At 42.0% G+C, this 26593-nt stretch overlaps 1 protein-coding gene across 2 annotated transcripts in view; it reads right to left on the reverse strand.

Annotated features, from left to right (window-relative positions):
• Nucleotides 1-5635: 5635 nt before the first annotated feature.
• Nucleotides 5636-26593, reverse strand: part of SLC27A2 (solute carrier family 27 member 2) — a 55070-nt gene continuing 34112 nt past the window's right edge. For both annotated transcript variants that reach the window (XM_030842698.2, XM_030842696.2), the window contains 6 exons: nt 23708-23902; nt 13694-13784; nt 12883-13081; nt 11279-11376; nt 6778-6908; nt 5636-5812 (listed from right to left, as the gene is read on the reverse strand). In XM_030842698.2, the coding sequence (XP_030698558.1) occupies nt 5636-5812; nt 6778-6908; nt 11279-11376; nt 12883-13081; nt 13694-13784; nt 23708-23902 (891 nt within the window). The remainder of the gene's footprint in view (nt 5813-6777; nt 6909-11278; nt 11377-12882; nt 13082-13693; nt 13785-23707; nt 23903-26593) is intronic.

The following is a 26593-nucleotide window of genomic DNA, read 5'->3' on the forward strand; positions in this document are numbered from 1 at the left end:
ATTAAGCCCTTGTTGGTAGTGTCATTTGCAAATATTTTCTTGCAGTGTATAGGTTGCCTTTTCATTTTGTTTATGGTTTCCTTTGCTGACCACTGAAATAAGGATTAGCTAACCAGGGCATGTTCTGGAACCTAAATGAATGTACTTAGGGATTTTGCTTTTTAGTATGCTGAAGATTTGACTTTGTGAGAAAAAGAGTTTGGAGGAGCCCTTGGTATGAAGGCAGACAGCTTGAGTTAGGCACTGTGGCTTACAGTTTATAAATGAGAAAACGGAGGCCACAGGTCACACAGCTTATACGTGGGCAAACCCAGGTCTCCTTGTCCTCAGTAAAGCCCATGCTATTCCCAGCAGACCATACTGTTCACGGTTGTCCTTGATCAGAAGTTCACCATTCAGCAGACCCCTCTAGTCCTTCACTGCTGTTAAATGTTCCCTCTCTCAGTTTGGAACTTGTATATATATTTTTCCTGCACACTATAGTCAAATAAAAGCTGTGCTCACAAGCAGCTTACCCATGGTGAGTTCATAGGCCAAAAAAATTATTTTCTTTCCATTTCAGATGGTGCTTCTACAGGGAGTGGTTCTGAAATTGGTTATATTAACAGTGTTAAAGGTAAACAAAGCTGGCCACTAGTTAAAGTAGTAAGGACAGATTTTTAATCAGTAATAACTACTGCAATAGAAAAAAGAGTCTGGCGTGAACTGGGCTCAACTTGATTTGTTCAGCGGTCACTGGGCATTTTAGAGGGAGAATGGGGGAACAGGAAGGAGGCACGCAGGGACTTAGTAGAGTCAGGGAAGTGAAAAATTACAAAAAGCAGGAAGAGGGGGTTGGTCCATGGGAAGCCCATCTGGGTTTGCTAACTGATGCTTATGGAAGTTAGCCTCCTACCCTCCCACAGAGGCTGGGGGACAGGGGCCCTATCTTCAGGTGTTGGCTGGAATAAACGGTAAATCTTTTGGCAGCCTTGTGTTTTCTCAGGCAGGCATTTTAAGGGGGTGTAGGATCATCCCAGGGGTGTGGCCTTGAGCTGTTAGAAATTATGATACTGTTTTGTCCAAGTCTTTATAGGCCAAGGTTGAGGCCTAGTAGGGAGGAGGGCTCAGAGGAGCCTGGGTAGAGTTTGGTCGGGGAGAGAATCTTTGCCAAGACCTTATAGTTTCATATTACCCTTGCTCTCAATTGGCGGTCGCAGAACTTTGCTGCATACTGGAATCACCTGGGAGCCTTTTTAAAAAGTACTGATGATGCCTGGCTCTCACTCCCAGAAATCTTGATCTAATTGTTATGAGATGGGCCTGGGCTTTGGGATTTTTGACAGCTCCTCAAGTGATTCTAATGTGCAGCAATGTTTGAGAAGTACTGTTCTAGAGCTGCTTGCCGTTCCAAGGGATGTGGGCCGTAGAAGCAGTGGCATCCCCAGGTGCTTCTTATGCACCTTAAAACTTGAGAAGCCCTGCTCCAAGCCAGTGGTTCTCAAATTGAGCCTGCTTCAGAGTCAACAGCAGGGCTTGTTAAAACGTAGCTTGCTGGGCCTATCCCCAGTGGTTCTGACTCAGTAGGTCTGGGGTGGGGTCTGGTCATTTGCATGTCTGACAAGCTCCCAGCTGATGCTGATGCTGCTGGTCTGGGACCACCCTCCGGTCTTCTGTCAGTGCTAGGCGGGAGCTTAGCGATGCCAATGAGCTGTGTGACTTTAGGCATGTACGTCACCTCCCCAGGCTTTTTTTTTTCTTTTATCAGACAAAGCGGTTTGACTAGACACTCTCTAGGATTGCTTTTAGTTCTGCTGTAGCAAATAATACGTATTTGTGTATCTGGTAAATAGACACTGTTAATGTGAGTTTTCAAGAACAATTGCAGGCTGAAGATGACAAAGTGCTGCTTTCTACTAGGCCTTTCCTGATGCCTGCACTTTGAGTCCCACCAGATCTAAGATCTGAGCTTCAGTTAATAAAAGATAATCCATGTCCGAGGAAGTGAAGTACTAACTAAGCACACATGATGTGTAACTCGGGATGTTTTTCTGTCTGTCAGTGGTTCACCAAAATGCAGCCCCTAATCAACAGCACCAGCATCACCTGGGAATTTGTTAGAACTGCAAATTCCAATTCTAATTTCAACTCTGGGGAATGGGCCCATCATTCTGTCTTAATAAAACTTCTTGGTGAAGGTGACTCTCAGTGCTCAATTTTCTTTTTTATTTTAAGCTTTAAATAGTTTATTTTAGACTATATCAATCTCCTAAGTCCTCTCTTACAAAATTCTTTCTCTAGATTAATGACTATTATGATGAAAGTGTCACTCTCTTCATTATAAATTCAACTATTGAAAAATACCTTTAAGAGTTAAGGTATTTTTTGAATTGTTTTTTATTTATTGTATACAGCATGTTCTTATTCCTTATCCATTTTATACATATTAGTGTATATAGGTCAATCTCAGTCTCCCAGTTCATCAGTGCTCAAGTTTGAGACTCACTGCTGTGCCTGAACTAGGAGACTCACACCATCTATTTAGCTCATCCTCTCTGCCTCCAACATGCCTCCTCCAGTGCCCACGCACATATAGCAAAGCTTGCATAGGGAACCAGTTGTTTATCAGGATTGCTTGATGAGAAAGCAATGGATAATTATTGCCTACCTGGTGCCAGGCACTGGGAATATAATGATGAGGAAAATAGATGGACTCTCTACTCTCATGGAGCTTACAGCTTCATAGAAGAATGACGTCTGTGCAGAGGGAAATTGCCAATCATAATGGAATGCACCATCAGCTATATATCCATATTACAACATGGCGCTCTGTGCACTCTGGGGAGACGGCACCCACATCAACTAGAAGACCTGGGTTGGCCAGTCGGCCCGCCTCCCCTGGAACAGTGCCGCAGTGATGCTGAGGGACACCTTTCCTGTTAGCTGTCTCTTTACAGTCTTCGTGCAGTCCCACCAACTGCAGTGACAAAATAGTTATTTTTGAAAAGTTCAAACACATGGAAAAGACTCTGGCCTTCCTTCTAGGGGTCTTTCCAGTCAGCTTTCTTTGAAACCCTGACATGACTTCCCAGATAGAGGCTTGGAAAACACCATCGTACTGCGCTGAGCTCATCTCTTGGTCCTTAGCGGGGACCCACTAAATGCTCGTAGAGCTGTTGTAGGAACGAGCAACACATGTAAGAGATCATCTCTTAGGGAGGGTCACTGTTTTTATACTGATTCTTGTTAGCTTCCATTTCAGATGATGACATTTACTAGTTTTACCCCCAAATTATTTTGGTTTGGAGACTCATTATATGTCTCCAAACAATACACCTGAAATCAGAGATCTGTTGAATGATTTACATGGGTATCAGCATATTAAAAAAACTCACTTGTACTTTCAAATGAGGAAGATGACTTGCACAGACATTTCTACGGACACAATTTTTGACCCTTTTAAAAGAGAAAAATCTGTCTTTAAAGTTGATTATGTCACAGGATGGCTTGATTTTGTTTACACATATGCAAACCCAGGTATTGAGGATAGCGTGCTGGTGTCTCTATCTGTCCCAATAGAGCTGTGGTTCCTGGCCTCAGTCACGAAGGTTTGGAGAAGCAAGAGACTGAGGAAGCCATCCGGCTGGGAGGGAGAGTTTCTGAGTTTCTAACTGGGAAGTCAAAGATGTGGGTCAAAGGTGGTCAGGCCCCAGCAGGCTTTGGTTCCAGAACACTACTGTTCTGGATATTGGTGTAAGTGCTGACCTGTCACCCAAAAAAGATGTCCCCTGTGACACAGAATGACATCACAGCTTTAACAGTCTCTGCTTACAACCTGATTCACTTTAACAAGATTCCAAGTAACACAATTGCACAATGTTATACTTTCAAAAGCAAAGGCTGGGCTATTTCCCATCACTTGGGTTAAAATTTTCACAGGGATATCAATAAAGCAAAAGCAGAGATACCTAGAATTTTGCGAAAGTTCCCAAATGCTGACCCACAAGCAACAGTTGTTCTAAATTGTTGCCTAAATTCACAGAGATGCAGTGATATCCAGAGTTTTCCTTAGGCCATCCTCAAGTCCCTCATGCATATTAAGTGCTCAGGGAATGTTTACTGTTGGGCATAATGAGCGGGATTCTTGTCATGAGTCTTCTTAGGAGTCTCCTCTAAAAAAGTGGAGAGAGTTTAAAAAATATTTCTAATACTGTGTTGGGGGTGGGGATGGCCACCCCTCATCATGTATCATTGAGAATCCCTGAATACATTTGCCTGGGGCTTTTCAATTTAGGGACTAAATTGAAGGAGAATTAGGGCTCCTTTCTAGCTCCTGGTCGTCTGAAGATGTTCTCTAGGGAAGGAAACTCTACCTGTTTTAGGGAGGCTGGGGTGAACTCGAGTCACACTTCCTAGATGTGAACTTAGTGAGCATGATGCTCCTGTGACCTAGGACAAGCTCTAGTAAGGAATATGTCATCTTGAGGGCCGCCACCAAGGACCTGCTCCTGGAACTCTGTGACTGACACATGCAGAGCTTATGGGGTTCTACTCAGAAAGGGTGGCAGCTGAGTGTAAGGACAAAGAGCCTGTCTGAGAGAGCTCCTTGCTGTTCCCAGATCCTCCTGTGCCACGCCCAAAGCCCTCGGTCCTTGAATAGGCTCTCTGGCCGGAGACTGGCTGTGGAGTGAAACCAGCTCTAGACTGAGGAGCACGTGAGCCTGGGGGTGCGAGCTGGACCTCTGGGACTTCTCTGGTGCACAGTTGCATTTTCTCTGGGGTGAGTGGAAATTATAGAAAATGTGAGACTTTACATGTTAAAAATTGGGAGATTCACATAAATATCTGGATTTCTGTTTTGTGAATAATCAGATCTTGGAAGTACCTGGGCTATATAGCCCCATGACAATAATCAGCTGACTGAAGCTGCGTCGTGGCTGTCCCCAAGTTTTCCACGTTCATTTGGGACCTGCTCTTCTCATCCGCATTACCAATACAAATCCTGAAGCCACTTGAGTTTGCAACCCTTGATATAGCTAAAAAGTTTGCTGGATACCTTTTATGTATAGAGCTCTGATGCTCTAGACTTAAGCTCCTTCAAAGACTATAGGTGGCTTTATCACTTGTTGGCTAATGCTGTAGACAGTGGCCAGGATGCTTCTGGGGGTAGGATTGGCCTTACACTAGAGCTGGATTTCCATTGGGTTGTTCACTGGGAACCTACCCCCTCACCTCCCAACTCCTTACCACTTTTTACTCAGAATGCCATTAGCATTATAAAGGGGACACCTGTGAAAAATTGCCAATGATACTGTCAGGCTCAGCGTTCGCATTTAGAATCAAGTCAGGAAGAAGTGCCTTTGCATATGTTGGTGTTCATCTATTTTATTACATATTTTAAAAAATAACATCCTCCCTCTAACAAGCTTAGTTTGCAAATACAAACAGTAGGTGCAAATTGAAAAACAATTACATATAAATCTTTTCACTTGCAAAGGTTCGGGTGTAATTTTAAAAAGTCTCTCCTTACTGGTATGCATAAAAAAATTGCACTGCACAATCTTCAATCAAATTAAAGTGGGATTATATCAAGTGGCTGTACTAGGTCCATTCAGTTTCTTTCTAGAAATACGCTGAGTTACCCTCCTGGTAATATTCAGAGTTTCAGAGTTTTATCATTAATGGCGTTGTAAATGTGCTCAGTCATCGGCACATACATTTCTGCTTTGTCATCCAAGAAATACAAGGCATCTTTGATAACTGCAGGGTTAAAGCCCTCTTCCATGAGGGTCACTTTTCGGTGTTTAAAAGTTCCAGTGATCTCAATGGTGTCCTGAAAAACATCAAACAATCATTTGAGAGCAGGTGAAAGCAGGTTCTGTGTGATACCAAGATATCCTGTCTTCAGAACCTCCACTAGGGGGCGCTCTGTGGAGGTATTTTTCCTTCCCTTAAAGCTTGACGATCACATGTGGGGAGAGAGAGTCTGCAGACAGTGGAATACGGAGCAGAAGAGTCTGTCACTTGGTGAGCTTCCAGTATTCCTGGAATATTCTGATTAATGGTGGGGTGGGGAAAGGAATCATGTACACACAGACAACTTTTTTTTTCAGCCTGTTTGTGACACTGAAGACTTGTTTCTTCTTCAGTAAATAGGTGATGATCTGAGGATATTTCAACTTTCATGTCTCTCAACCATCACTGTAAAGCATGTCAGTGTTTTATGAACATCAACAGAAATAACCGTTTAACCTTAGCAATATCTGGTAATCTAACACTTCTTTTCTCACATCTTCAGCTACAGAATCACAGAGCTCAAGGTCCAAAAGTGAGAGTGTTAAACTAAGGGGTTAATGTTTGAGAAAGAAAAAAAAAATCTCTATCCGTGACAGTTTAGCCTTTGGTAGTTCCTACTGGCTAATGATGCCCAATTAAAGTTCACATCACAGAAAGGTGCAGGACTTCAGGGGATTTTTCCATTCTTTAAAACTGGAAACAATAAGTAAGAGGGTCGGAGCATTTCTATTTTATGTGTTTGTTATACCTCATCAAACAGACTTTGTGAGTTATTTGCTAACACTGTTGCTGAATGAACTGCCTGTGGTTTTAGGGAAAAAGGGATTAGGATTTGGTTTCAGCTAGCTATATTTTCTGGTATTTCTGCTTCCTCATTTAGCTTCCTGAAAGGGTAGTGAAAATTTGGCCGTTGTGCTCGCCATGGTAGAAGAGGAATTGTTCCCTTAGACTCAGGTGTCTCCAAGAGAGAGGATAACTGAACTTTATAACAAGGGGTCTCACCTGTATTCTTAGAAACCGGGGCCTTGCATAATTGGGCAGGTAATCGGCCACATGCTTAAAGAGTTTCCTTCCATCAAATTCATGGTCTTCCTTCATCTTGATGGAAGCCATGCCAATTCGACCCTCGTGACCTAGAGTTAAAGTGAGAAAAAATTAGGTGGGTTGTAGCTATTTATTTTATTTATGATAAAATAAATGACCTTTGCTAGGTCAAAGTACAGAGAACTGAGACAGATTTATGGCATGGGTTTCTTTTGGATAGTTGGAATTTTTATTTCAAATATATGTTGAAGTTAAATTCTAAAGTGAATTAAAGATAACAACAAAACAACAAGCTATACATTGATTGAATCTTTATTACATGCCAGGTCCTTTACTAAGTGTGCTTTATGTACTATCTTATTTAACCCTCATGACAACCTTATGAAGAGGTACAAAGGTTATCTCCATTTTACAGGTGAAGAAACTGAGGCTTAATGACATTAAAAGACTTGTTCAAAAAAAAAAAGACTTGTTCAAGTTCATGCAGCAAATACTAGGCAGGACCAGAAATGGAATTGAGGCAGGCTGGCTAAAGATCCTGTGCTTATTGACATCATCCTTCTTGGCAGCCTAGATGTAAACACCAGAATGGGAAAAAGGTTGAATTAGTGGCTAAAAAATTTTTTGGATTCTGGTGAAAAACCCTTGCTCCCCTGTCAAGGATAATTGGGCTCAGGTGGTTCTTTGGGTCGCAGGTCAGGTCTATTGTGCTTCCAGGCACAGATGTTCACCTCTGAGACATATAATCACGGTTCCTAATAGCTTTGCCTCTGCATTTCAGAGAGGCTGCAGGACGGGAGGGTGAAGGCAGATCAAGGTATGTGCCCACTGCACCCCCACCTCCCCACCTGGATGCCTTCTAGTCCAGAGAGGTTGTGCTCTCCACAGGGGAAACAGATCCTAACAGCTCTTTCTTCCCGGTGTTTAGAACAATTACTATTGTTTTCTTGTGAGGACAGTGGTAATTACATATTAATACCTCTTCTACGTGATCGGGCAGACCCAGTGGGAGTCCAGGTCCACTTGCCTGAACTACTTAACTGTAATCAGAGAGGGGGAAGGAGCCGCCCTTCGTCACCTGGGCCCCAGCTTTCAAAATCTCTCCCATGGTGGTTGTGTGTTTTCCCATGACTCTAAAGAAGTCAGAAAACAAGAGGAAAAATTATAAGAAAGGAAATGCATCCTCATTTGCTTTGCCTCATATCTGAAGGAGGGAGGCAGGGCACCATACCCTCTTTCTCTAGGGGTCCCTGGTAGCTGTCTCAAAGGTACCGGTCTCAGGAATCTTGAATGTCTCCAATGAGCTCCTTTTAGAATTAAGGCAGAGGCTGATGCAACAGAAATCTTCAGAGTCAACTGGCTCCTTGCTTCTTGCTCTGACAGAGGCAATGCCCAACCGAGAGGCAAATGGGGCTGTTGGATCTCAGGTCTCTGTCCTGACTCCCAGAGGTTGGCTGGGGCTAGTTCAGCTCCAGGGGGAAGGTTCCTGTCTGCAGCAGTTCGGGCCAGAGGTTCTCTAGAGTTGTACTATTCAATATGGTGGCCACTGGTCACATGTAACTATTAAAATTAATTATAATTAAATAAAATGAAAAATTCAGTCCCTCAGTTGCACTAGCCACATTTCAAGTGCTCAACAACCATATGGTAGCTATTGGCTACCATGCTGGACAGTGCAGATATAGAACATTTTCAGAACACTGCAGAAAGTTCTATTGATAATATAAAGCTCTAGAGAGTAGTCTGGCAGTTCTGGTGTCATCTCTAGTCTAGGCCCAAACTTAGAAGTTTCTTCCTGGTCCAAAGCTGAGCTCTGTGAAGGCCTTATTCAGCCCTTTGGTAGTGAGAATCACCCTGGTGGACTGATGTCTTTCTCTAGGTAGATCTGCCACATTTCTAGGCTGCAAGAGTGGCACTGAGAATCACAGAATCTGAAAATAGGAGAGACTGTAGGGTTCATCTCTAATCTTTCACTGCTGTAAGAATTCTCACAGGATCCCAGGTGGACAGCCAGCCTCTTTACTTATCCCAGTTGGTGGGACATTGTCTACCTCAGGAGACAGACCACTCTGTTGTTGGTCCCTCTGGCTACAGGAGAGTTCTCAGGCTAAAATTTGCTCCCTGGTCGTTTCAATCCATCCGTTTTATTCTGCTCTCCAGTGCAACATAAACACAGCTGCTCCTTGTTCTACCTGACTTGTCTCCCAATCATGTGAAACCCATTAGCCTCCTCTTCTTTGTTCTATATCAATGGCTCCTAAACTTTACTGGGTGGTAGACCCATTTGGGAATTTAAAAAAGACACAAAGATTTAGTCCCAAACCCCAGATCTGGGCTTTAAAAAGTTTCCCAGATGATTCTGATGACTGGCTAAATTTTCAGAACCACTAGGCCTCCAGGCTTCTCAGACTTCAGTGTTTTTTAAAAATTGTGGTAAAACATACAATTCATTATTTTAACCATTTTAAAGTATACAGTTCAGTGGCATTTAGTACGTTCACAATGTCGTGCAACTATCACCAGTATCTAGAACATTTTCATCACTCCAAAACCAGACTTCATTTGTTTTAAGAATCACTGGAGGGCTTGTTAAAACACAGCTCCCTGGGCCCCACCCCAGAGATTCTGGTTCAGTAGTTCTGGGGTGGGCATTTTTAACATGAGAAATATTAAATTTTTAACAAGCTCCTGGGCGATGATGCTGTTGCTGGCCCAGGGACCCTACTGTCAAATGAAAAATATGCACAACGTGAGAGTTGTGAGTTAAATTTTATTTGGGGGCAAAATGAGGACTATAGCCTGGGAGACAGCATTTCAGATAGCTCTGAGAAACTGCTCCAAAGAGGGTAGGGCAGAAGGTCAGTACACATGGGGTTTTAGTGAAGGGGGAGTACATGCAACCAGGCACATATTTTTTGCAGAAGGTATCTGCTAGTCTCACGAAGGTCACTGCTAGTCACGAGGAGCAGATGTCACCATGAAGGATTTTAGTGCTTTTCTAGATATGAGAAGATGCAAGAATTGGGCTCATAAAATCTTCTCCTGAAAATATCTATCTGAAGACCTGTTCTGCCAGTTTTTCCCAGAGCACAGAGTGCCTCATTCCTGATGTCCACCTTGAACTCCTTTCAGGGCGTGTTGAAGGTCTGTAGCTGCAGCGGCTCGTAATTTGATCCTTATAGAGGCAGGTGGCGAGTGCCAATTTGTAGGTGACACCACTTTGAAGAGCAGTGGATTAGGCCTTTCCATTCCATTTCCCATATTCTCTTACCTTCTCATACTCATTCTTTTGTATTGTTACTTTAAAAACTCCAGCATTTAGAAGGGCATGCAACATATTCCAGGTGGGGTCTGTGAGAGGCCAGCATGGTGCCATGGCTGACAACCACAATATGGGCCCTTGTGTTAATTCAGCCTGAAATCCAACATGAGAAGTATTCTGCACCCCTCAGACTCTGACCTGAGATGTGGCTACACTTCCTGTCAAGTCATTGTCACTGGGTTGGAGAGGAGCAGGCAAGAGAAAGCCTCAAATATTCTTTAAAAAATAAAAGGCCAGCACAATGTCATGTGAAACCATCATAGCTCAGGTAAAAGGGACTTTGGGATTTCCATTTTGAGTATAGATGAGAATCCCAAATACTGAGTTCTAGGGAATATCGATTCCACTAGTACCTTACATTTGGATAGTGATTTGGAAGTTTTAATCCTCTCTGACATCTATAATTAAAATGATTTCTTTTCATGACAACCCTTATGTACGTGTCTGATAAATATACATTTAGTATTTATGTAATTAAAATGAATTAGTTTTCTCGACAATCTTAACTGCAGGATTGGTATTATCTCTAATTTAGTGATTTGCGTGAAGTCCAACAGCCAGCAGGTGTTGGAGCCAGGACCCAAAATCAGACCTCACCCTCCCCACTCTGCTGGCAGAGGCAGATCTGCAGACAGAGGCTTGGTGACAGCACTTTGTGTGATGATTCTGAAACTCAGTGGAGCAAGCTGGGGTCAGGGACTTGGTTTAAAAGAAGAGTCTGGAAAAAATCAGCTCCTTCCTGGCTTTTTTCCTCTAGCAACGGCACTTGCTCTTACTTGTGCCTCCCAGTTCAGAGGCCAAGATACCACTTCCAAGCTCTCAAGCATGATACCTCTTTTCTTGAGGCATGGCAAATGCTGCATGGACCCTGCATCGTGGAGAGATTTGGCTTGCTTGAGAGCCCAAGAACAGCTGGGGAGTGAACCACAGAGGAAGGCCAGGTTCAGATGTACTGACCTGTCTGATTTATAATGGCACATAAACCAGGCATAAGCCCCTTACTCCCAGGAGGCTGGGAAAGAGTTGTTTGATTCTCCAGCTGGCAGGAGGAAGTGATGACAAACTTTGCACGGGGGTTAAAATTATATTCTGTTAGTGTAGGAGTTTTGGCATTGATTTATAATATCTTGTGCATACCTGGCACAGACACGCCATAAACATTCACTTCTTGGACAAAATCAACCAGTCCTACTATGTCAGCAACTTCAGTGGTGGCCACATTTTCCCCTTTCCACCTGGAAGAAAAGGCAAGGTTAGCAGAGGTCACTGGTGGTCTGCGGTGCAGGTTGTCTGTGACAGGTGTTTCCTCCAGACCTCTGTGGGGTGGCTGCGTTTGTCTTCCTCACCTTGGCCCCCAAACTCTCCAACTTAGTCATGGGAGAGGCACCCTGCTTGAGGCATGAAAGACAAAGGCATAGACCTAAAGAATAAAATGTGGAATTTTAGCCTTGCCACATGAAATGTGATACACAGAATGATGTTCTAATGTTAAAATATGGGTTTGGCCTAAGAAAGGCACTAGAAATCAAAAATAAATCTCAATGACTTTTTGCTGTGTTTAAGTCTCTCACTTCCCTCACTCACTAACTTTGGCTGCTATTTAATTCAGTTAGTAAATGTCTATTAACTAGAATTTCATACTTGTTTTTCAGGGTCTTATGGCAATGAAAAAGCTTTTAATAAGAAAGAAAATATCATACTCTATTTGTAGGGAGAATAATGTTAGTGCCCAATCAGGTGCTACTTTTTCTTTGAATAAAGAGTTAAATTTTGTCTTACATTTAAAAATTCTTTAGATCTCCCAGAAGTATCTTTTTTAGTAACATGAAGGTGGCATAACATAATGATATAGATCCAGAGTCATGGGATATTAGAGATGGAAGGAACCGTAAGGATCATTGGGACCCTCATTTCATGGGTGAAGGAACTGAGGTACAGAAAGATTACCTGCCTGATAACACAGCTGCTCAGGGGTAAAGAGGAAGCCTGGGAGCTGAGTTCTTCTCATTCATATCCATGCTCTTTCTACTACAGACAGACAACTTCCATCTCTTCCTCATTCATTCATGCAAAAAGTAATCACTGTACTAGGTGCTGGGGGGTGAACAAGCAGACACAGGGTCTGGCCTGAGGGAGTTTATACGGGAAGGAAGCTGGTTAAACAGAAGTGTCATGAAGCTGGAGGACCATGCTGTTGCTGAGAATTAATTTCATGGTCTATTACGATGACTTTCAAACTCCACTGTGCTGACTTGTGGGCTCTGTGGGAAACCATCTGGTTGGGAATGGAGAGTGGGAGGGACAGGAGCAGATGGGGCTCAGAACCCTCACCTCCTCTTCAACTAGATCAGCTTCACATTAATTTGCATTTGATTTTATCTGAGAAAAAGCCTCATGATTGGAAACAGTATGAAAATCCCTGGCTGACCTGAGTGACTGGTAATAATTGAGGATAAATGGGAGGAATTGGATGGACTAAGTTATTTAGGTGCCCAAAATCAGACACAGGTTTTCTCTCCTAGTTTCATCTGGTGTTGCTCAACCAAGATAACTATGCGTTGCAGAGTGATACCCCGTGTATTTTGCGCCTTGTTTTCTGGGAATACAGGAGGTTGAATTGACACACCAAAGAGACAGAAGGAAATGGAGTACCATAACCAAAGTGGAATGCGACTCTAATTTAGGAGTAAGCCAAACTGTGCATGTGTTTGTTTTTGGCTCAATAATTCAGAGAAACCAACCGGAATGTATCTCCAACTCTGTCGTGGAAGTAGATAAAATTTTCGTGGTCCATCATTAAGAGATCTCCACTGTTGAAATAGAGGTCTCCTTTCTTAAAGACATCTCTCAGTTTTTTCTTCTCTGTCTGAGACTTTCCTCCAGCATAGCCACTAAATGGTGTGAGTTGTGTGATTCTGCAAACCAGGAGTCCAACTTCACCTAAGACAGAAGAAAGTAAATTGTTATTTTATGTACTAGCAGTAGGCAACTTTTAGTATTAACCTTCTTTTAAAACTGATGCCATACAACCCAGTGGCAACAAGCTGGCTGCAGGAAGTCATTTTACATGCATGTGTACATGTATTTCCATGTATATCATATACACACATATATACACCATGCACACACACACAGAGTACATTATTCTCTATGGCCACACATTTGTAATTCTTTTAATACTAATCTTTCACTGAATAATGATTTACACACACAATTAGACAAACGCATAGTAGTTTAAGCTTAAAGGAAAGGCCCGCTAAAGCTAACCGTAGTTTTGCAACCATAATTACATATCCGCTTCTGCAAAATGCTTACCTCATAATCAAGAAATTATTAAGCTAGCTTTCAAATTATAGTTATATTACGTGTAGTGGTAAATTACTATCTTTTGGAATTTATCTATTTCCAAGAGTACGAAAATAAACCTCTTTTTTTCCCCCACTCTGATGAATTTTACCATGTGTTCATTTTAGCTGTGATATGTTAGTTCTTAAGAGTCACTTGGTTAAGGTAAGAAAAGGCACAGGTTAATTGAACAAAAATCCACTGTACCTTTGGGAACTTTGATGCAATATCCATTTCCATCTCGAACGGGTTCATCTTTCTCCACATCATATTTAATCAGCTCATAAGTTATGACTTTCTAGCAAAATTAAAATGGATCATTCTGAGCACATATTCTTTCACAACTTATTCTTTTTTATTGTGGCATAGCGTACATAAAGCATACAAAGTGCACATATTTAAGTGTACAGCTTGATGAATTTTTGCATATGCATACCCTTATGTAACTACTGCCCAGATCAAGATACTAAATGTTTTCATTACCGTTAGAAGTTTCCTCCTGCCCCTTTCTGTCAAGTCACTATTCTGACTTTTACTGCCATCAAGTAGTCTTAAGCATCAAATAAGTGAAATAAATATATGCCTTAGTATCTGCTGCTTTCACTCAGCATAATGTCTGTGATATCCATCCCTCCCTGTTGGTGTTTGTGTCAGTGGTGTACTTTTTATTGCCATGCAACTTTCCTTGTATGACTATACCACAATTTATTTATCTCTTCTCCTGTTAATGGACATTTGGATGTTTCTAGTTTTAGACTATTAAATATAAAGCTGTTATGAACATTCTCATGCATGTGTTTTGGTGGACACATCACATGTGGGCTTTTAAAATCTTGTTTAGGGGAGACCTTCAAGATGGCGGAGGAGTGAGATGTGGAGATCGCCTTCCTCCCCACAAATACATCAGAAATACATCTACACGTGGAACTGCTCCTACAGAACACCTACTGAATGCTGGTAGAAGACCTCAGACTTCCCAAAAGGTAAGAAACTCCCCATGTACACAGGTAGGGCAAAAGAAAAAAGAATAACCAGAGACAAAAGGATATGGATGGAACCTGCACCAGTGGTAGGGAGCTGTGAAGGAGGAAAGGTTTCCACACACTAGAAGCCCCTTTGCGGGCCGAGACTGTGGATTGCGCAGGGGGGAAGCTTTGGAGCCGCAGAGGAGAGTGCAGTCACAGGGTGCGGAGGGCAAAGCGGAGAGATTCCCGCACAGAGGATAGGTGCCGACCGGCACTCAGCAGCCCGAGAGGCTTGTCTGCTCACACGCCGGGGCGGGTGCGGGCTGGGATCTGAGGCTCGGGCTTCGGTCGGAGTGCAGGGAGAGGACTGGCGGCGTGAACACAGCCTGAAGGGGTTAGTGCGCCACGGCTAGCCGGGAGGGAGTCTGGGAAAAAGTCTGGACCTGCCTAAGAGGCAAGAGACCATTGTTTCGGGGTGCGCGAGGAGAGGGGATTCAGAGCACCGCCTAAATGAGCTCCAGAGACGGGCGCGAGCCGCGGCTATCAGCGCGGACCCCAGAGACGGGCATGAGACGCTAAGGCCTCTGCTGCCGCCACCAAGAAGCCTGTGTGCAAGCACAGGTCACTCTCCACACCTCCGCTCCTGGAAGCCTGTGCAGTCCGCCACTGCCAGGGTCCCGTGATCCAGGGACAACCTCCCGGGGACAACACACGGCGCGCCTCAGGCTGGTGCAACGTCATGCCGGCCTCTGCCGCTGCAGGCTCACCCTGCCTCCGTACCCCTCCCTCCCCCTGGCCTGAGTGAGCCAGAGCCCCTGAATCAGCTGCTCCTTTAACCCCATCCTGTCTGAGCAAAGAACAGACGCCCTCAGGCGAGCTACATGCAGAGGTGGGGCCAAATCCAAAGCTGAACCCCAGGAGCTGTGCGAACAAAGAAGAGAAAGGGAAATCCCTCCCAGCAGCCTCAGGAGCCGCGGATTAAATCTCCACAATCAACTTGATGTACCCTGCATCTGTGGAACACCTGAATAGACAAATAATCATCTTAAATTGAGGCAGTGGACTTTGGGAGCAATGATATATATATTTTATTCCTTTTTCTCTTTTTGTGAGTGTGTATGGGTATGCTTCTTTCTGTAATTTTGTCTGTATAGCCTTGCTTTTACCATTTGTCCTAGGGTTCTGTCCGCTTTTTTTCTTGTTGTTCTTTCTTTAACTACAGTTAGTTTTTAGAGCTTGTTATCATTGGTGGATTTATTTTTTGGTTTGGTTGCTCTCTTCTTTCTTTCCTTTTTTATTACTTTTTATTTTTTTGTTTTTAGTAATTATTTTTAATTTTAATAACTTTCTTTTATTTTATTATTTTCTTTCTTTTTTTCTCCCTGTTCTTCTGAGCCATGTGGCTGATAGGGTCTTGGTGCTCTGGCCAGGTGTCAGGCCTGTGCCTCTGAGGTGGGAGAGCCGAGTTCAGGACATTGGTTCGCTAGAGACCTCCCAGCCCCTCATAATATCAATTGATGAGAGGTCTCCCAGAGATATCTGTCTCAACGCTAAGACCCACCTCCACTGAATGACCAGCAAGCTCCAGTGCTGGACAACCCATGCGAAACAACTAGCAAGACAGGAACACAACCCCACCCATTAGCAGAGAGGCTGCCTAAAATCATAATAAGGTCACAGACACCCCAAAACACACCACCGATTGTGGTCCTGCCCACCAGAAAGACAAGATCCAGCCTCATTTACCAGAATACAGGCACCAGTCCCCTCCACCAGGAAGGCTACACAACACACTAAACAAACCTAACCCACTGGGGCAGACACCAGAAACAATGGGAAGGACAAACCTGCAGCCTGTGAAAAGGAGACCACAAACACAGTAAGTTAAGCAAAATGAGAAGACAGAGAAATACGCAGCAGATGCAGGAGCAAGGTAAAAACCCACCAGACCTAACAAATGAGGAAGAAATAGGCAGCCTACCTGAAAAAGAATTCAGAGTCATGATAGTAAACATGATCCAAAATCTTGGAAATAGAATGGAGAAAATACAAGAAACGTTTAAAAAGGACCTAGAAGAAGTAAAGAGCAAACAAACAATGATGAACAACACAATAAATGAAATTAAAAATTCTCTAGAAGGAATCAATAGCAGAATAACTGAGGCAGAAGAACGGAGAAGTGACCTGGAAGATAAAATAGTGGAAATAATTACTGCAGGGCAGAATAAAGAAAAAAGAATGAAAAGAATTGAAAACAGTCTCAGAGACCTCTGGGACAACATTAAACACACCAACATTTGAATTATAGGGGTCCCAGAAGAAGAGAAAAAGAAAGGGACTGAGAAATATTTGAAGGGATTATACTTGAAAACTTCCCTAATATGAGAAAGGAAATAGCCACCCAAGTCCAGGAAGCACAGAGAGTCCCATACAGGATAAATCCAAGGAGAAACACGCCAAGACACATATCAATCAAACTATCAAAAATTAAATACAAAGAAAAAATATTAAAAGCAGCAAGGGAAAAACAACAAATAACATACAAGGGAATCCCCATAAGGTTAACAGCTGATCTTTCAGCAGAAACTCTGCAAGCCAGAAGACAGTGGCAGAACATATTTAAAGTGATGAAAGGGAAAAGCCTACAACCAAGATTACTCTCCCTAGCAAGGGTCTCATTCAGATTCAACAGAGAAATTAAAATCTTTACATACAAGCAAAAGCTAAGAGAATTCAGCACCACCAAACCAGCTCTTCAACAAATGCTAAAGGAACTTCCTGAGGCAGGAAACACAAGAGAAGGAAAAGACCTATAATAAAAAACCCAAAACAATTAAAATGGTAATAGGGACATACATATCGATAACTACCTTACGTGTAAATGGATTAAATGTTCTAACCAAAAGACATAGACTGGCTGAATGGATACAAAAACAAGACCCGTATATATGCTGTCTACAAGAGACCCACTTCAGACCTAAGAACACAAACAGACTGAAAGTGAGGGGATGGAAAAAGATATTCCATGCAAATGGAAATCAAAAGAAAACTGGAGTAGCAATTTTCATATCAGACAAAATAGACTTTTAAACAAAGACTATTAGAAGAGACAAAGAAGGACACTACATAATGATCAAGGGATCAATCCAAGAAGAAGATATAACAATTGTAAATATTTATGCACCCAACATAGGAGCACCTCAATACATAAGGCAAATACTAACAGCCATAAAAGGGGAAATCGATGGTAACACAATCTGTAGGGGACTTTAACACCCCACTTGCACCAATGGACAGATCATTCAAAATAAAAATAAATAAGGAAACACAAGCGTTAAATGATACATTAAACAAGATGGGCTTAATTGATATTTATATGACATTCCATCCAAAAACAACAGAATACACTTTCTTCTCAAGTGCTCATGGAACATTCTCCAGGATTGATCTTATCTTGGGTCACAAATCAAGCCTTGGTAAATTTAAAAAAATCGAAATTGTATCAAGTATCTTTTCCAACCACAATGCTAGAGACTAGATATCAATTATAGGAAAAATTCTGTAAAAAATAGAAATACATGGAGGCTAAACAATACACCACTTAATAACCAAGAGATCACTGACGAAATTAAAGAGGAAAACAAAAAATACCTAAAAACAAATGACAATGAAAACACGATAACACAAAACCTATGGGATGCAGCAAAAGCAGTTCTAAGAAGGAAGTTTATAGCAATCCAATCCTACCTCAAGAAACATCTCAAATAAACAACCTAACCTTACACCTAAAGCAATTAGAGAAAGAAGAGCAAAAAATCCCCAAAGTTAGCAGAAGGAAATAAATCATAAAGATCAGATCAGAAATAAATGAAAAAGAAATGAAGGCAATGATAGCAAATAAAACTAAAAGCTGGTTCTTTGAGAAGGTAAACAAAATTGATAAAGCCTTAGCCAGACTCATCAAGAAAAAAAGGGAGAAGACTCAAATCAATCGAATTAGAAAAGAAAAAAGAAGAAGTAACAACTGACACTGCAGAAATACAAAGGATCATGAGCGATTACTACAAGCAACTCTATGCCAATAAAATGGATGACCTGGAAGAAATGGACAAATTCTTAGAAAAGCACAACCATCCGAGACGGAACCAGGAAGAAATAGAAAATATAAGCAGACCAATCACAAGCACTGAAATTGAAACTGTGATTAAAAATCTTCCAACAAACAAAAGCTCAGGACCAGATGGCTTCACAGGAGAATTCTATCAAACATTTAGAGAAGAGCTAACACCTTTCCTTCTCAAACTCATCCAAGATATAGCAGATGGAGGAACACTCCCAAGCTCATTCTATGAGGCCACCATCACCCTGATACCAAAACCAGACAAAGATGTCACAAAGAAAGAAAATTACAGGCCAATATCACTGATGAACATAGATGCAAAAATCCTGAACAAAATACTAGGAAACAGAATTCAACAGCACATTAAAAGGGTCATACACTATGATCAAGTGGGGTTTATCCCAGGAATGCAAGGATTCTTCAATATATGCAAATCAATCAGTCTGATACTCCAGATTAACAAATTGAAGGATAAAAATCATATGATCATCTCAATAGATGCAGAAAAAGCTTTTGACAAAATTCAACCCCCGTTTATGATAAAAACTCTCCAGAAAGTAGGCATAGAAGGAACTTTCCTCAACATAATAAAGGCCATATATGACAAACCCACAGCCAACATCAATCTCAATGGTGAAAAACTAAGACCATTTCTGCTAAGATTAGGAACAAGACAAGGTTGCCCACTCTCACCACTCTTATTCAACATAGTTTTGGAAGTTTTAGCCACAGCAATCAGAGAAGAAAAAAATAAAAGGAATCCAAATCAGAAAAGAAGAAGTAAAACTGTCACTGTTTGCAGATGACGTGATACTATACATAGAAAATCCTAAAGATGCAACCAGAAAACTACCAGAGCTAATCAATGAATTTGGTAAATTTGCAGGATACAAAATTAATGCACAGAAATCTCTGGCATTCCTATACACTAATGATGAACAATCTGAAAGAGAAATTAAGAAAACACTCCTATTTACCGTTGCAACAAAAAGAATACAATAGCTGGGAATAAACCTACCTAAGGAGACAAAAGACCTGTATGCAGAAAATTATAAGACACTGATGAAAGAAATTAAAGATGATACAAACAGACGGAGAGATATATTATGTTCTTGGATTGGAAGATTCATCATTGTGGAAATGACTATACTACCCAAAGCAGTCTACAGATTCAATGCAATCCCTATCAAATTACAAATGGTATTTTTCACAGAACTAGAGCAAAAACTTTCACAATTTGTATGGAAACACAAAAGACCCTGAATAGTCAAAGCAATCTTGAGAAAGAAAAACGGAGCTGGACAAATCAGGCTCCTGGACTTCAGATTATACTACAAAGCTAAAGTAATCAAGACAATATGGTACTGGCACAAAAACAGAAATATAGATCAATGGAACAGGATTGAAGGCCCAGAGATAAACTCACGAACATATGGTCACCTTATTTTTGACAAAGGAGGCAAGAGTATACAATGGAGAAATGACAGCCTCTTCAATAAGTGGTGCTGGGAAAACTGGACAGCTATATGTAAAAGAATGAAATTAGAACACTCCCTAACACCATACACAAAAATAAACTCAAAATGGATTAAAGACCTAAATGTAAGGCCAAACACTATAAAACTCTTAGAGGAAAAGATAGGCAGAACACTCTGACAACAATCACAGCAAGATCCTTTTTGACCCACCTCCTAGAGAAATGGAAATAAAAACAAAAATAAACAAATGGGACCTAATGAAACTTAAAAGCTTTTGCACTTCAAAGGAAACATAAACAAGGTGAAAAGACAACACTCAGAATGGGAGAAAATATTTGCAAATGAAGCAACTGACAAAAGATTAATCTCAATAATTTACAAGCAGCTCATGCAGCTCAATATCAGAAAAACAAACAACCCAATCCAAAAATGGGCAGAAGACCTAAATAAACATTTCTCTAAAGAAGATATACAGATTGCCAACAAACACATGAAAGGATGCTCAACATCACTAATCATTAGAAAAATGCAAATCAAAAGTGCAATGAGGTATCACCTCACACCAGTCAGAATGGCCATCATTAAAACATCTACCAACAATAAATGCTGGAGAGGGTGTGGAGAAAAGGGAACCCTCTTGCACTGTTCGTGGTAAATTGATACAGCCAATGGAGGTTCCTTAAAAAACTAAAAATAGAACTACCATACGACCCAGCAATCCCACTACTGGGCATATACCCTGAGAAAACCATAATTCAAAAACAGTCATGTATCACAATGTTCATTGCAGCTCTATTTACAATAGCCAGCACATGGAAGCAACCTAAGTGTCCATCAACAGATGAATGGATAAAGAAGATGTGGCACATATATACAATGGAATATTACTCAGCCATAAAAAGAAACAAAATTGAGTTATTTCTAGTGAGGTGGATGTACCTAGAGTCTGTCATGCAGAGTGAAGTAAGTCAGAAAGAGAAAAACAAATACCATATGCTAACATATATGGAATCTAAAAAAGAAAAAAGAAATGGTCATGAAGAACCTAGTGGCATGACGGGAATAAAGACGCAGACCTACTAGAGAATGGACTTGAGGACACTGGAGGGGGAAGGGTAAGCTGGGACAAAGTGAGAGAGTGGTAGTGTATATATGGACATATATATACTACCAAATGTAAAATAGATAGCTAGTGGGAAGCAGTCACATAGCACAGGGAGATCAGCTCAGTGCTTTGTGACCAGCTTGAAGGGTGGGATCGGGAGGGTGGGATAGAGGGAGACGCAGGAGGGAAGAGATATGGGGATATATGTTTATGTATAACTGATTCACTTTGTTATAAAGCAGAAACTAACACACCATTGTAAAGCAATTATACTCCAATAAAAATGTTATAAAAAAAATCTTGTTTAACCTTAATCCACTACTGTTAGATGTTTCGCATTCCAGGGACATGTTCTCCAATACATTTAAGATTCAATGATATAATGGTATACTTTGTTTCATGCCCATGGCTATAAAATTATTAAAACTCCACCATATTTCATGTTACTATAATTCAAGGGCATAAGAATTTAAATTTAATTCAGTAAGAGCAATAAGTATACTATTTTCTATATTGGCAGCAAAATACAAATGTGACAGTGTTTAGGTTTAATTATTAACCATGATTACTATGTCCATTTCAAATTTGTATTCAAATCTGTATGATAAATTAACCAATCATATGCTTTGGTAGTAGCAGTTAACCATTAGAAACCAAATAGCATTCATAGTCAACAAATGTAGATCTTGTTTATTTGCAAGAATGTGAAGAAAATTTGCGGTGGTAAGTAATGCTTTTTTCCTTATCAAATGCAGGGTCATCGTCTTCCTTTTTTTCTAGTTAAAATATATGGTTTTGTTTAAAGTAGAAAAACTGACAATAAAACATGGCAATCAATGGATGAGAAGCAAAGAACTAGTAATATACAGCATCAATTTCTCGGGTCCTCAGGTTTAGTTTGAAATGAAAGTTTCCCTGCAACTTACGTTTTCTGAGGGTTAGTAGTGACAACATAGATAGCTTGCACCAGGCGTCAGCTCAGCTTTCTGCCCTCTCTTGTTGTGAACTGCATTTAGCCTGGTTATCCAAGGTTTGGGCTGGTTCAGGATGCTAACTAGAGAAGATTAACCCTCTCAGCAGCGATTCCAGTGGGGAGTAGGAAATTGATTCTCAGTCTGTAGTAGTGCTGCCCAGTAGAATTTTCTGTGATGATGGAAATGTCCTATAACTGTACTACTCAACGTGGTTATCACTAAACACATGTGGCTACTGAGCACTTGAAATGTGGCTAGGGTGAATGAAGAACTGATTAAAAGTTTACATAATTTAAATAGCTACATGTAGCTAGTGGCTACTGTATTGGATGGCGCAGGTGTGGAGCACAGTGGAGGGACAGGCGTAGTGTAGGTTTAGCTGTTGTTAGAGAGGTTCCTTGGACTTGGGAATGCCTGGAGATCAGGCCAGAATACAAGGAATGGAACAGTAATAAACTTTACAACTAATAACTCTTCAAGGCTATTATATGACAGGCATTGGGTTATATCCTATTTAATGTAATCCTTTCAAGAACTCTCTTCCTTATTACACTGAGTTTGGGCCAGGCACTAGGCTCTATATTTTCTCTTTCTGTCTCTTTTATAGATTCTGAAGTTGAGGCCTAAGGAACACAAAGGGCATGACCTTGGGCTAGTCTGTGATGGTAGTGGAATTTGATCTCTTGGGCCAGATCTCTTATGCACATGGACTATTGTCCTCTGTACTTTGGTCAGTCCCCGGGGGCACAGGTTGCCTGGGAGCTCTGGTGTGGCTGTTTCATGCCCAGGCAGGATGAGCTGCCCAAGGCATAACCACAGTAATGACTGCTCAAGCAAGTGAAGGTTCAGCATTTGCTGAATATTTCTGGAATTTTGCAGAATAGGTGGTCATCTGGAAGACTGACTGCTCGAGCACAATAAAAGGCAAAGAGATTGTCTGGAGGTGAGGCAATAAAATGAGAGGGAAAAGAGAATGCTGTGAGGGCTGGCTTACACATAAGAAATATCTTTCTGGTGTAGTTACTAGGTGAAAACAAATGTTTACAAGATCCTACAACTCGGATGCACCCTGGTTATCTTGAAGGAGTGGTTCTTAACCCTGGCTGAACAGCTTTAAGAAAACACTGATGCCTGGGCCCCCCCTCAGAACAATTGAATCCAAAGCTCAGGGGGTGGGGGCCCTGCACCTATATGTATAAAAAATTCCCCTGGTGGTGGTAACGTACAGTGTGATGAAAGGGAAGTACCACATTTCACGGTGTATAGTAAACATACAGAACTGGTAACCTTCAGGTGTTTTAACAAATACAAGTATAAATGGCATTAGAAGACTTCACACAAGTTGCAGATGGCAAAGGCATAATGGGTTGTTATTAATAGAAATTAATATTTTAAAATTCGAGGACCCTGTCATTTTTAGGTCATTGTCACAGAGCCTGAGCAGAACCCCTCTTGGTGATATGAATGGGCCATGGCTCTGAGACTGCATGGGATTCTGATGATAACATCATCATGACATAGCTTTTAAGAAATCTCCATGTGCTGAAAGCTGGCTGCCCTCATTTTTCAATGTACTTACTCTCAGTAGGTAGTTTACTCTTCCAACAGCACCGACTTTTCTCGTGTAATTCATAAATCCGATATTGCCTTCAGTGGAAGCATAGAACTCATAAATGTGAATGTCCCCAAATCTCTTGATGAATTCTCTCCACACATCTCCTCGCAAGCCATTTCCCAATGCCATTCTCACTTTATGGTCACGATCGTTTGGTTTCTGTAGCGGGACGAAGAAGAGACCAAGCTGAAACATCTTTGGAGCCTGTACTTACGTATTAATAGTGGCCTTTATGTTTCTACATATTTATGTTGGTTATGAGCTGACCTTAGTGCATGCCTTTTCTGTCATCCACACATATTACACCTCCCCCCGCCTACCAACACACACAGTATGGGCCGACAGTGGGAACTCTGATTTAATAGTTGAAAGGCTTGGATTTTCCCATTTTGATTTGTCACTTGACAGAACTAAGTGATGCCAGCATTTAACCCACATCCAATCTAAAGCTTAAGTCATGTGTTGATTGTTTTCTTGATGAGGCTGGTGGGTCTCAGTGAATTGCCAGAAAGGAAAGGTCCCATGGGAGAGGTCTGTCAGAGACTGACACAATCTGAAGTGATAATCTTCACTTGACTGTGATGAAGAAAATGGGAACACAGTCCAGGCAAAAAGAGAGAATCATTTTCTACAGTCATTCAGGAGAATTCATGTGAGGGCCTGGCGGGACTGGGGAGAAGACTCTTGATCATGCGTTCGTCTAACAGATAGACCCAGTGGTCACAAGAGCAGGTAGAGCTGAACCAGCACAATGAAACTGTTCTGATGGGATGGGAAGGGGAAGAGAGAGAGGAAGCTGGCTCCCACTTGCCTGAGGTGGCCTGGGAGGAATATGCTTTGCTATAAATAAAAATCACAAAGGAAAGGCTGTTTTGGGTATAAGAACTGAAAGCAGAGCTTGTATGAGCAAGAGAGGGGGATGAGGGCTGGTCTGCTTTCCATTTATGAGGCCCTACAAATATGTCCAAACCTTGGGTAATTTTAATGATATTTTATATTAATAAGGCATTTGATGTGACGTCAGGAGATCACAGCCTGGAGGGAGGGACAGGTAAATAAGTATAATTTTAACTTGCAAAATCTGTAACTTGATGACCTCTACTCTAACAGAAAATAGGACGGAGTGGGGGAGAAGTACCAGGTAACTAGGATTCTCCTCTCCTATCAAATGTGAATTTCTTTGACTGAACAGCAACTTGCTTAAAAGAGCAAATGTTCTAAGGGGTATTTTGTACCTTATTTCCTACTCTGTGACATCACTGTGAAGTGATTTTGGAATAAGAGATCCTTTTTGAAAAAAAACGTTTGCAGAGAGAGGCTGGCAGTTCTCTGACAAGGGGAGGACCTTTGATACGGCAGTTAGAAACCAAACCAAACAAACCTTGAATTGGTTTCCAAGTGAGAGAAGCCAAGGAGCCCGTGGAGCAGCATGTATGCATTTAATTTTTAATTAGCTCCTTGGTCAAACCTCAGGTGGTGAGGTTCTTTCAGGAGTCCTAACCAGAGAGGCGGACGATACCTTTCACTAGTTAAAACTGGGCCCCTTGTGCCGTCTTTTTGAGGAGGAAATGTGTAGAGAGAGAGAGACTAGGCGTGTTGTCCCAATGTTTCTTAACCAGGGTGTTGAGGAGACTTACCTGAGAAGCCTTCTGAACCTGCATGAACTTATTTGTTCTGGCTGAGTGGGAACCTATTCTCTTCATCAGCTCTATCGGTCCCTAAGTCACTGAATCGATTCCCTTTTCTAATTATCAAGTACTTTTAAGTCAGGAGACTATATATCTGGTTTGCCAGGGCCGATCCTGGTTTACACCTGATGTCCTGATGTGCTTATTAATGACACTCCTTTAATTCTCAAATGTCCCTGTCTGGATAGTGTTTTTCTGTTGTTTTTTTTGTGTGTGTGTGGTAGGCGGGCCTCTCACTGTTGTGGCCTCTCCCGTTGCGGAGCACAGGCTCCGGACGCGCAGGCTCAGCGGCCATGGCTCATGGGCCCAGCTGCTCCGCGGCATGTGGGATCTTCCCGGACTGGGGCACGAACCCGTGTCCCCTGCATCGGCAGGCGGACTCTCAACCACTGCGCCACCAGGGAAGCCCCCTGGATAGTGGTTTATAGGGTCATCCTGTCCATAAGGTACTACTCTCCTCAGCAAGGATTGTCAGCTTTCCAGAGGCTACCCTTGCCCGCCACACTGCTGTCCCTCACTGCCACTCTGAGAATAAACCATCACAAATATTTGTGGAATACTTACTTTTGCTTGAAAATAATCACCTGACCTGGGGTTGACTTGGTCCCAGGCCTGCGTGAGAAGCCCCAAAGTAGCATTCCGGTGTGTAGACCGGAGACCTTACTTCTTCTATATGCAGCCCACAATCACCCTCTTAGTTCATTTCCTTGTCTAATGGGTGGTGAACATTTATCTCTCCCATTAGACTGTAAGCTCCTTTGAGGCCTAATCTCTCTATCATCCACTGTGCCTGGACCTGTGCTTTGCATATAGTGCAATTCCTGCAGTAAAAGAAGAAATAACCTCCACCAGGAAACCCTCAACTTCCTTGTTCAAACAGTTAATGGCCGGGACATCAGCACCAGGGCAGGGTTTACGGTGCAGCAGGCAGCAGTGCTCTGGAGATGTGGGAAGCGGGCCAGCCTCAGAGGTGCAGCTGTCACCTGCGGGTGCCAGGTAGCTGGGCTCACAGTCACAGTGCCATCAGCTTAGTTTTCATCATAAACTGAGGGATCTTATTACACCAGCAGAAGGGATTAAGGCTGTAGGCTAGAAATGTTTGTGGACACAAACCAAGAGGCCCTGGAGGCTTCAGAGATGTCTGGTTCTCATCTAAGCTTTT

The sequence above is a fragment of the Globicephala melas genome, chromosome 2 (genome assembly GCF_963455315.2).
Source record: "Globicephala melas chromosome 2, mGloMel1.2, whole genome shotgun sequence".
Lineage (NCBI taxonomy): Eukaryota > Metazoa > Chordata > Mammalia > Artiodactyla > Delphinidae > Globicephala > Globicephala melas.